Here is a 13126-nt window from a genome sequence, read left to right on the forward strand (position 1 = left end):
TCAGCCTGTGCAAAAAAAAAAAGAAAAAAAAAGACAAATGTTTTGGTCCTGCCTATCATAAAAGAGACATTCCTATATTACATAATATCTATTTCACATAATAATGATTTTTAAATGAATCATTTCACATAGATACACTCCTGTCTGTCTGGGGTATTTTTATACTTGTTACATTTTTACCCCACAATGCTCAAATGGAAATTAAAGAAGGAAGGAGAAAAAAATTAGAGAGTTATCAAACCAGTTCATATTTGACATCGAGATAACTTAACAACCATCAAAATTAATTTGTTGAAAATACTGATCAAAATTAAATTAACTGTCTGCATATTACATGTTTTCATGGTTTCCTTGGACCCATGACCTAAAGCAGAGGGTTTTTTTCCAAATGTTTTTGACCTCAGGATCCTTTTATACTCTTCAAAATGACTGGCAACACCCCTACCCACCCACCTGGAGCTTTAGTTTATGTGGGTTATATTCATAAACATTTAATAAATCAAAATAATTGTGGATATTCTTTGATACTATACCAAAACTCGACAAGTTACAGTTTCTTCAACTTTAGTTGCAATGTAGAATCTTAAAACACACCAAAGAAAAATTTTTTTTTTGAGACAGAGTCTCACTCTTGCCAGGTTGCAGTGCAGTGGCGCAATCTCGGCTCACTGTAACCTTCACCTCCCAGGTTCAAGCGATTCTCCTGCCTCAGCTTCCCAAGTAGCTGGGACTACAGGCATGTGCCACCATGCCCAGCTAATTTTTGTATTTTTAGTAGAGACAGGGTTTCACCATGTTGGCCAGGATGGTCTCTCGATCTCTTCACCTCGTGATCCACCCACCTCAGCCTCCCAAAGTGCTAGGATTAGGGGCATGAGCCACCGCGCCCGGCTGGGAACTTTTTATACTCTACATTCAAATCTTTTGATCTATCTTAAACTTTTAATGGATCTTTCCTCCATGCATGACTTTGTAATAACATGTATACTATAAAAATCCTAAAAGAAAACCTAGGAAATATCATTCTCAACATAGCCTTGACAAAGAATTTTGGCTAAGTCCCCAAATGCAACTGTAACAAAAACAAAATTGACAAGTGGGACCTTAAAGAGCTTCTGCACAGCAAAAGAAACTATCAACAGAGTAAACAGGCAACCTAAAAAATGAAAAGAAATATTTGCAAACTATGCATCCAACAAAGTTCTAATTTCCAGAATCTGTAAGGAACTTAAATCAGCATGTAAAAAAAAAAACGACTAAAAATGGGTAAAGGACAGGAACAGATAGTTCTCAAAAGCAGACATACAAGTGACCAACAAACATATGAAAAATGCTCCACATCAGTAATCATCAGAGAAATGCAAATCAAAACTGCGATGAGATATCATCTCATACCAGTCAGAATACCTATTAATAAAAAGTCAAAAAACAAGAGATGCTGCTAAGGCTGCAGAGAAAAGGGAACACTTACATACTTTTAGTGAGAATGTAATTAGTTTTGCCACTGTGGAAAACAGTTTGGAGATTTCTCAAACAATTTAAAACAGAGTTACCATTCAACCCAGAAATCCCATTACTGGGTATATACCCAAAGGAAAATAAATTGTTCTACCTAAAAGACACATGCACTCGTATGGTCATCACTGTGCTTGCTATTCATAATAGCAAAGACATGGAATCAACTTAGGTACACATCAATAGTGAACTGCATTAAGAAAATGGGGTACATATATACCATGGAATACTACACAGCCGTAAAAAAGAACAAAATCTTGTCCTTTGCAGCAACATTAAAAATATATTAATTAATATCACTCCCATCTCCTTAAAAAAGTATTTAAGCATTGATTGGCAAGGGACATAAAGAAACTTTGGGGGTAATGGAAGGTTCAGCATCTTGAAGGCAATAATGCTTTCAAAGCCATATAGATATAGGTAAAAACTCATCTAGTTGTATACTTTTAAGTATGTGCAGGTTTTGCATATAAGTTATACCTCACAGAGAATGTAACAGATAAAAACAAACTGGGAGGCTAGGCGCCGTGGCTCATGCCTGTAATCCCAGCACTTTCGGAGGCCAAGGCGGGTGGATGACTTGAAGTCAGGTATTCAAGAACAGCCTAGCCAACGTGGTGAAACGCTGTCTCTACTAAAAATACAAAAATTAGCTGGGTGTCATGGTGGGCGCCTATAATCCCAGCTACTTGGGAGACTAAGGCAGGGGAACCCAGGAAGCAGAGGTTGCAGTGAGCCGAGATCGTGCCACTGCACTCCAGCCTGGGCAACTGAACAAGACTCCATCTCAAAAAAAAAAAAAAAAAAAAAAAAAACCTGGGAAAATAAAGTTCATTATCCTACTGTGTGCTCTGTCAAGCAACTGATAATATATGTGAGTTTTCCAAATTTTTTATTTTTGCTTGAAACCTTGAATTTTATGATTAGCAGTAAATAATGTCAGTTGTTGTAGTCTATATGACAAGTTTACTTGTTTATATGCAAGAAAATGCCTGTCCAAACCCAAGTATGAACATGATAGTTTGTCTTTCAATCATTCTTCAAGAAAAAATGGTGTTCCATGGAAGAAAGTGGCTACTTTAGCTCACAGCTTAAACAATCATGCAAATGCTTTTCTTTGGTTGACTTACTTTAATAGGCAGCAAAAGTGTCTCATGCATACCTCTCATTTTTGTTACACAGAATATTGAAAAGATATATACTCAGAAGTTGAAATTAAACACAATTAGTAATTTTTACTATTCAGCATAAACATTCTTATGTGAAACTGCCTTCAAAACTTTTTTTTAGTTGCAACTGCCTTGATTCATACTGGCCATACAGTTTTACTCACCATTGCTTTTGTATGTAAATGTTAACCTAGTGGAAAAGGGAAATAATGTCTTATTATTATTATAAAAAATTATATTATTATAAAAATTATTATTATTATTTAAAAAAACCTGGACATAAGGAGACCCTGTCTCTACAAAAAATAAAAATAAAAGATAAAATAAAACCCAACAAAAGTATAGTTTTGTAAATGACTAGAATACTAAATGATGTATAGGATAAGCACAATGAGACACATTTTCCTACTGCAAAAAGCAAATATTTAAAAAAGGAAGACATTCATGCCCATATCTATCACCAATGCTCCTCTCCACTAAGTGAGCAGGTAGCATTTAAGAAATACACATATTTTCAAATTAAACATTTTCAAATTTTATTACTTATCAGACAAAGGTCCAGGTTTAACGACTCTAGAAAGCTCAAAAACTTTTTTTCCTAGCTATGCCTTTCACTCAATGAAAAAATTAATTTCCTTCTCCTCCTATGTCTTCCTGCAGCATCCAACAGTGGTTACCATCCTCCATAAAGGAGATCCCCATGCCTACATACTAAAACTGGGCAACATCCAAACGTGGGCAACTCATCTCTGCCTTGGCCCCTAAGGGTAAAGGAGCATTGAAGATAAGGACATCAGAGTCAGAGATGAGGGTCTCCTCAGTCAAAAGGGACTGCAACCTCAGAAGCAATGCAAAAAGTTTTTTCTTTTTGACTGAACTACCACCCTCATGTGACTACTAGAAATCCTTGGGTGAACCATGGCAAGCCTTTTAAGACTAGGAAGCCTTTTAAAACTGATGTAGGCTGTCTGAGTGTCTTAAAGGTGATTCTCAAAAAGCAAGGACATCTGAATGGAATAAATCCATTGACTCTACTCACTCAGAATTATCCTTAGTGTTTCAGCCCATAAAGTCTGAGCATAGTATCCTGTTGTTCTGGCCTATTTAGCATTGGATACGATCTGACTAAATTACAGCTATATGGCACTAACTTATCTAGAACTCTTTCTTGGTGGATCACCATGTCTGTAGAGATCTCTGCTTCTTCTATTTAGTTTATGCTTGGCCCAGCCCTATTCTCCTCCTGGCCTCTTGTGCTACAGTCTGAAATTAATGAAAGGTCTTATCTTTAGGATTCAGTCCTGTGTTGTTATGTTGTGTATTAAACATCATCCTTTTTTTAGTATATGTACTACTGAAGCGAGCATAACATCATTCTCTTTTTATCTCACACATATCTACTCTATCTCTTTATTACACCGCCTCAGCGTATGTAACGATGTCCATCCCCTCACCAATTCCTCATACCCAAACCTAGCAACCTCCCACTCTGCAGCTTCCTCAGCTAACTCAACTGTAGGTTCAATTGAAGTGCTGTCCATCACTATGAATGCCTCCACCCTGCATCCCAATCCATTGCTTCTCTTTCATTGTATCAGGCTGGTACAAAACTAATTGTGGTCTTTGCCATAAAGCAATGAAGTCAATTGCTCCAAAAAGTCTCTTTTCTCTACTATGTCTCTGCTCCTCAATCTTATCCCATTCAGCTGAATTCTGCTACTCCCCTATCCCCCTACTCCCCTAAAAGGTAAAATTATAAGCTTCCACTGTGTCCTATCAAATCCCATTATTGTTATATACAAGCCCTATTCATCTATTTCATTTCTCAGACGTAGTCTTTGCTGTCTGGTGATTCTGTATCACCCTTAAGGACTATGTCTTATACTTCTCTGTATCACATGATACCCAAGAGAGAAGTAGGTATATCATACATGTTCAATAACATTCATTAATGTTGAATAGTAATTACTAAACAAAGAACAGAGCTCCCAGAAAATAATTCTATTTCCACCTCTGCTTGCAGAAGTTATAAAGAAATACACTGGCCTGCAAAAAAACAAACAAAAAACTTCTAGACTTTTCCAAATTCCCCAATGCCTCCTATAAGATATGTATGACAGCTGAAAGTAAACTAGTCCTTGCAAGCACTAAATTGATTATCAATCTTACAAAAGGTGTCATTTAGTCAATTAGATTCCCAAGGGAAATATAAATGGAACATAGCTACCTGAGAAAAATTAATTCACCCAACTCGAGTAAGTAGCCCACAGAGAACAGCTTTCATAATCCTAAAATATCTGAACCATATTTCATTCCTAGTTTTCACCAAAAAGAAGTAGGGTTTTCACTTTTTCTTAATTATTTGAATTTTAGCTGGTTAGTGCAGTGCGGTTTGCACAGTTACAGCCCAATGACAAGTAGGCATGATGTTACCCAAAGCTTTGAGCATAGAACAACTAAAATGTAGCTTTTCTTATATCTGAAAATATGAATGTTGCCACCATATCCTACCAAATTCTCCTAATGCTCCACATAAAGGTATACAATGGCAGGAGATTAAGAGGAAAATGTTCACCATTGAAATATAAAGCAGGCAACAGCTGGAGGAGGTACAAACTCAGATGCCCTCAGGAGCCAAGTAGGCAGGTAAACAGATTGGTACAAGAACACAGGGTAAGCGGGATGATAAAAGATAGCTACACTCAAGGTCAAAATGCCTACTACTCCATCCAGGAAATTGCAGTGCCATGTAAGAATGTGAGACCAATGTGGCAATGTGGGCACCTCTTCTGATTGTCCAGAAGAAGGCAGAAATCCAGATTTAATAATAAAATCGTTCTAATATTGGCAAGTAATTCAAATTATTTTTAAAAAAACAAACAAAACCCCCTGTTCCAATCAAGTACATGTAGGGCTGCTAATTTGTTATCTCTGATACACACAGTAAAAGATTGATGGGGTGTAAAAAAAATCCTAGAAAAAAATTCCTAAAACTAAATCCCTAGTTCATGTGCACTAAAAGTGAATAAATTAATGGATGAAATTTAAAATGCATAAAAAAATAGAACTGGATATCTGGGTTTCTTCTGTGTGTATGACAACTTAGATTAATGATCATATCAGGTAAATTAAAAGCCTAAATGCAAAAACAAAAACAAAAAAAAACAAGAAGAAAATATGAATGAATATACATCAAATCTTTGGTTTGGAGATAATGCTAATCATAATGGTTATGAAAAAAATCATAGGAGGAAGTTTTTCTATAATTTGATAAAACTTAACACTTAATATAAAAAATTTATTGTCCAAAATTAAAAGCAACATAATACTTGGAAAATATTTGAAGCCAATATGGCAAACAAAAGGTTAATATCTTTTACCAACTCACAAATTGGTAACAGAATCCAGAAGAAGGAATCCCAACTCCTTTTGGATGAGGATGATTTGTGGTTGCCAGTTACTAACTCAGTTCAAAGCAACATACCCTGTGGGACCAGGGCTGTGACAACCATAAAACCTACATGGGCTTGTAAGGGAGAAACATGCACAATAAGATGAGTGCCAAAAAAAACTTAAAAAGCACTAGAGGAAATTGAGAGCCAAATAAGACCAAATACAAGAATTCAATCTGAAGAAATCACAGGGGTTTTTTTTTTTAATATGAAAAGAACTTTAAAAAAGAACTATATTGAAATCCTCAAAGACATGAAAGAAGAAATAATATCCATGAAGCAAAGAACAGAACAGGAAAATATGAAGGTGTATCAACTAACTGGAGGCCAGGCACAGTGGTTCATGCCTGTAATCCTAGCACTTTGGGAGGCCAAGGTGGATGGATTACCTGAGGTCAGGAGTTAACCAGCCTAGCCAACATGTCGAAACTCTGTCTCTACTAAAAATATAAAAAAAATTAGCTGGGGGTGGTAGTGCATGCCCAGCTACTCAGGAGGCTGAGGCAGGAGAATCACTTGAACCCGAGAGGCAAACGTTGCAGTGAGCCAAAATTGAGCCACTGCACTCCAACCTGGGTGACAGAGCGACACTCTGTCTCAAAAAAACAAAAAGAAAAGAAAAGAAAGTGAATCAACTGGAAACCTTGCAAATATAGCATATGTAGTCTTTTTTTTTTTTTTAGGATGTCTTAAGTGGTATAATAGAGATGGTTGAAGAGAAAATCAGTGACTTGTAATCTAGCACTCTCCAAGAATGCACCATTAACAAAGGTAGGAAATAGGCAAATCTAATGGAATCTAAATTATCTCCCCAGAAAAATTCACACATGTACCTACATACAAAGTTTTACACATCCCTGAGGCCCAACTTCTACCCCAGAACTCTGAATACAAAACATCTTAAGATCTGAAATCTGTCCCATTGTATTAATGCATACAATAAAATGTTGGCCCAAGGCTCAAGAAACTTAAATTTGAGTTAGGATCAAATCAAAGAGAAGCCAAACCAAGGTAAGCCAATTAAATCTGATTAAGAAATAAAACAAAGTGTCCCAAATCCTGATAAATATTCTGTTATAAAATATAGGTGAGATTCAGAAAACTAATAATTATCTATAAGCAAATAAAAGAACTCTTGTGTACATTAAACTTCATTAATTATACCAATAAATTATCACTTTAGATACAGATATGATTTTAAAGTTCATATTACCTTCACCAAATGTGACCCACAAAAGCATCTGTAATAGGCACAAATAATTTTTCAAAAGAATGTGAAATGACTGGCATGGGGATTCAAGATTGGCAGCATTTGAAAAAGGCAAAATTGTCCTGAATTAGAAAAAATAACAGCAATAAAGAAGCTTGATGGAAAGATCTGGAGAAATTACCTCAAATAAGGGGAAATTTAAAGACTATAAGTTAAAAGAGCAATGAAAGCAAAATCTCAGTGGCTTGAACATAGTGATGGAGGGAGGTAGGCTGAACAGAACTGTCCAGTGGCAATTTAGGTAATCTATGAATATAAGCTTTATAATGCCAGCCCTGCAATATTTTCACTAATATCAACGTATTCCTAATTTTTTAAAATAGGAGTGAGAGAGGTAATGAGGCATTGCATCTCTTACAAGTTGGCCATAAACTGCAGAGAAGATAGGGGAAGCTGGCCAAAATCTGTCCTACACAAGAAGTATCTATATTTTTCATTTACAATGAACCTAAACAGAAATGTTTGGTCCTCATCAAAACTTGGATGGAAAACAGCTCTTACAGATTCTGAAAACACAAAAATTCTCCTTAAAATAGACTTGAGATGTTTCAGAATATAAAATTCATACGACATACTGAATATCTTCTGTTTAAAATAGCTGAAGTATTTGAAAGGTAAAATGAGGACCTCTGAAAATCTCCAATGAAAATCTGTAAGTAAAACTGTGTCTCTTGAACATTTTTAAATGCTTTAATAAATACCAGTATTAAAATTCTTTCAGGATGTATACATCCATAGGTGTTCTTCAAGCTGATGTGGAGATAAAGTACCTCGGTTAAAGACCTTGCAATATTTAGCTACATATACAGCCATACCTCAGAGATATTATGGGTTAGTTCCAGACTACTGCAATAAAGCAAACACTGCAATAATGCAAGTCACATGAATCATCTAGTTTCCTAGTACATATAAAATTATGTTTCATTATACTGTAGTCTATTAAGTGTGCAATATTATATCTAAAAAATGTACACATTTTAATTTAAATACACCTTATTGCCAAAAATGCTAACAATCATCTGAGAATTAAGCAAGTCGTAATCTTTTTGCTGGTGGAGGGTCTTGTCGGCTGATGTTGATGGCTGCTGACTGATCAGGGTAGTACTTTCTGGAGGTTGGATGGCTGTGACAATTTCTTAAAATAAGACAATAATGAAGTTTGCTGCATCAATCGACTCTTCCTTTCATGAAAGATTTCTCTGTAGCATGGGATGCTGTTTGATAACATTTTACCCACAGTAAAACTTCTTCAAAATTGGAGTTGATTCTCTCAAACCCTTTAAAGCCACTGTTTTAGCAACTAAGTTAATGTAATATTCTGAATTCTTTGTTGTCATTTCAATAGTGTTCAAAGACCTTTACCAAGAGTAGATTCCATCTCAAGAAACTACTTGTTTTGTTCATTCATGAGAAGCAATTCATCATCCACTAAAATTTTATCATGAGATTACAGCAATTCAATTCCATCTTCAGGCTTCACTCCTTATTCTAGCTCTCTTGCTGTTTCTATCACATCTGCAGTTACTTCCTCCAATGAAGTCTTGAACCTCCCAAAGTCATCCATGAGGGTTGGAATCAACTTCTTCCAAACTCCTGTTAATGTTGCTATTTTAACTTCCTCCTAGGAACTGTAAGTGTCCTTAATGACATCTAGAATGGTGAAACCTTTCCAGAAGTTTTTAAATTTGCTTTGCTCAGATCTATCAGAAGAATCACTATTCACGGCAGCTATAGCCTTAAAAAAATATTTCTTAAATAATAAGGCTTGAAAGTCTAAATTACTCCTTGATCCATAGGCTGCAGAACGGTCGTGTGTTAGCAGGCATGAAAATAACCCTAAGCTCCTTGTACATTTCCATCAGAGTTCTTGGGAGACCAGGTGCACTGTCATTGAGCAGTAATCATTTGAAAGGAATCTTTTTTTTTCTGAGCAGTAGTTAAAATATTCAGTAAACCATGCTATAAACAGATGTGCTGTCATCCAGGCTTTGCTGTTTCATTTATAAAGCACAGGCAGAGTGAATTTAGCATAATTCTAAAGGTCCCTAGGATTTTTTAAATGGACAGTGAGCACTGGCTTCAACTTAAAAGTCACTAGGTGCATTAGCCCCTCACAAGAGAGTCAGCCTGTTCTTTGATACTTTGAAATCAGGCACTGACTTCTCTTCTGTAGCTATGAAAGTCAAAGAAGGCATCTTCTTCCAATAAAGGGTGCTTTGTCTACATTGAAAATCTGTTGTTTCGAGGAGCCACCTTCACAAATGATATTAGCTAGATCTTCTGGATAACTGGCTGCAGCTTCTACAACAGCACTTGCTCCATCACCGTGCACTTTTATGTCATGGAGACACTTTATTACCTTAAATCTCATGAAACAGCCTCTGCTGGTTTCTAGCTTTTCTTCTGCACTTTGCTTACCTTTCTCACCTTTCACAGAATTGAAGAGAGTTCAGGCCCTGCACTGGATTAGGCTCTGGCTTAAGGGAACGTTGTGGCTGGTTTGATCTTCTATCCAGACCACTAAAACTTTTTCCATATCAGCAATAAGTCTATTTCACTTTCTTAAGATTTGTGTTCTCTGGAGTAGCACTTTTAATTTCCATTAAGAACTTTTCCTTGGCATTCACAACGTGGCTAACTGGTACAAGAAGCCTAGCTTTCAGACTATCTTAGCTTTCGACATGCCTTCCTCACTAAGCTTAATCATTTCTAGCTTTTTTTTTTCTTGCATGTCCTTCCAATGTATCTTATCTACCTTTTGATTTAAGGTAAGAGATGTACGACTCTTCACAGGGGAATGGCTGGCTGTTCAGTGGAGCAATCAGAACACACATATTTATCTATTTGGTTTGATATCTTATATGAATACAATTCATATGGCGGTCCCCCAAAACAATAACAATGATAATATCAAAGATCACTGATCACCATAACAGATAAAATAATAATGAAGTCTAAAGTGTTGTGAGAATTATCAAAATGTAATTGACACAAAAAGAGCACATTCTGTTGGAAAAACAGCCTGGAAAGACAATTGATACAAGGTTGCTACAAACCTTCAATCTGTTAAAAATAAATAAATAAACTGTGTTTTTAAGGCAATTACCTGTGAAGCGCAATAAAGCAAAACACAATAAAACAAGGTATGCCTGTATTTGTCTTCTTTGAGTATTTTCATGTTATTTTAAAAGTATACAAATCAGGTTGTTTTGAAGGTTCACAATTTTAAAAGAATAGTGTCTGGTTTGAAATAATAAATCTGAATCACAACAGAGCTGGCTCCTTTGAAATGCATTCACATTGCAAAAAGTAGCGAATGGTTCTATTCTGGTTGAAAGATCTCTGTAAGTGTACACACTTTCCACCTGGAAACAGTTTTATATGAGGTTGTCTCATCTCATGCCATCTGACAGATACATTTATGTATGAATCTTTGCTTCCCCTCAAAACTTTATTAGGGAAGAAATTGAAGTTTTCAATTTTTGCAGGCCACTTACATTTTCTCTTCTCAAGGTGAAACTTTCTGGCTAGGGTCCCTTTTTCCTAATTACAAGCAGCAAATACAAAAATGTCTGGTGTGGAAGGTCATGGAGGAGTTCCCTGGAGAAAATGTTTCTTCATGTTCATGAAATAAAATTAAATTGAAATGATTTCTAAATCAACATTTCCAGACTTCATTATAATTATATTTAAAGCCAGAGTATAAAAACGACAGGTAGTAAAATCTTAACTACTCAATATAAATCCTAAAAATGCTCTAGAAAATTTCCAATGTATCATTGTCAATACATAGTATTTAGGAAAGTATATCATTGAGAAAAACATATACAACTAAGTTTAAATATTTGCCAAGATAAAAGTGATGCCAAGGAAATTAAAAATAAATATAATAAACAATTTTCTAAATGACACTCACCAATCACAATGGAAGATTCACAGTAATAATAACCATTACTTTGTTTTTTCTTCTCCATGGAGCAAAGATCTATGCGATATAATATTTCTTCTCCAAATCTGTGATTGACAAACTTTTCATATAAATCAGGATCTATTTTTTTCACTCCCTTAAAATGAAAAAACAAATAAATCAATCAATCATTTCACCCAGGCAGCCAATTCATAGTTACATCATTTTCTTAGAACCTGATTATTACATTTTGGAATAAAGTACACCACTGCCTACAGGCACTTGAAAATGGATATACAACAACAAAATTGTTGTAAAGTTGTTTTTCAAGTCTCCCTGCCTAGAATGAGTTGTATCTTAAAACCATCAATAAAAAGTGTTAGGTTTAAATTTGGCAGTTTTTCTGAACTTAATACATTTTAAGCTCTGAAAATAGTAAGTATACTGAATTAAAACTTGAGATACCAAGGAAAGACTAACCATCCCCAACAATAATGGAGAAATGGATGAATTTTTTTAAAGTAAGGTATGAAAAAATAAAATAAAATAAATCTTTAAAAAGTAAGGTAGATCTTAACATTCTATAGTGGGAAAATGCTCTAATAAGACAGATGCAATTTTTAAATTCCCTATGTTAGAATCATCTGAAAGACAATTAAAGATTACTTGAATTGGAGTAGGGAGGTGAGTGGATCTTCCAAGTTCTTTCTACCTGCTCCTCTTTATTTTGTGTATTTTCTTAGCAGAAACAGCTGGTTGTTGAAAAATTACAGTGGGATGTCCTTGGTACCTCTGTAGTTTCCCAAATACAGGAAAGAATATCTCTGCCTCTGCTATACTATACAATGGCCCTGCAACTTGGCCTCCGTCCCAAAATACAGTCCATAAGATGAAGGTAACTAGAATACATATTTTCTCTTTTCATTGACAAAAACTTATTTAGAAAATTAGTTAATGGAAAAAATTGATAAAAACAAAAAAATTAAATCACTACAAACTGCTACTGCTATAGTTTTATGTGTTTAGTTTTTCCTATGCAAAAACAAAGCATATTTTTTTTCTCTTCTATAGAACGTGGTTGCTCCCTCAGTTTATTTGATAACCAGCTTTATATTTTCAGTAAATATGCTGTGTCAGTAAATAATATACAGATGTGCCAATTATTTCTCTCCATAGAACTTCATTGCATGGAAGTCTCATAATTTATTCATTCAATTATTTACTATTGGACATTCAGGTTGCTCTTAATTTTTAATACTATACTAAACAAGTTTTTGTTGGTATGTTTTTGTGCAATGTCTAAAACTGGGCTCCTAATCTCTCCCACTTACCTCCAAGTGTTATGTGACTAAGTTAATTTACAAAAGTGCTTAAAACAATGAAATATAATAAATTATATCTATATATAAACACACATCCATATAGTCATTATTATCATTAGTGAACTTCATGTAATAACTTCAGTCAAGATAAGACTTCAAATATAAAAACATTCTGAGTAAATGGAAAATGACCAACCATTCTTGTCTTTTAAATGCTTGTATGTGTGTGTGTAGGGGTGTGGGGGTTGGAGAGAGTCATTCCTTTAGACTGGACATAAGACTGGTGATAACATAGCAGATAAATAAGAACCTTCAATTTTCAAGAAACCAGTGCCAGCATTGACTAGCCACTATCACTATAATCTTCACATCAGTTTTGCAAAATGTCCTTTTTTTAAAGTAAGACATAAAACATGAGATTGACTCTAATCTTCTAGGTTTACTAATTTAATTTCCACAAAAGGTAAACACCAATTGTTTTGCAAGAATAT

At 35.0% G+C, this 13126-nt stretch overlaps 1 protein-coding gene across 6 annotated transcripts in view; it reads right to left on the reverse strand.

Moving 5' to 3' along the window:
• Positions 1-13126, reverse strand: part of AKAP7 (A-kinase anchoring protein 7) — a 156438-nt gene that overhangs the window by 52443 nt on the left and 90869 nt on the right. For 4 of the 6 annotated variants that reach the window (XM_012458310.2, XM_064360681.1, XM_012458312.2 and 1 more), the window contains exon 7: positions 11323-11470. In XM_012458310.2, coding sequence (XP_012313733.1) covers positions 11323-11470 — 148 coding nt within the window. Of the gene's footprint in view, positions 1-2854; positions 2875-10903; positions 11022-11322; positions 11471-13126 lie in introns of those variants that run through there. The other 2 variants (XR_001108299.3, XM_021666532.2) reach the window with 2 other exon arrangements.

This window comes from Aotus nancymaae, unplaced genomic scaffold (genome assembly GCF_030222135.1).
Source record: "Aotus nancymaae isolate 86718 unplaced genomic scaffold, 86718_ANA_hifiasm-v0.15.2.pri h1tg000040l, whole genome shotgun sequence".
NCBI classification, from domain to species: Eukaryota; Metazoa; Chordata; class Mammalia; order Primates; family Aotidae; genus Aotus; species Aotus nancymaae.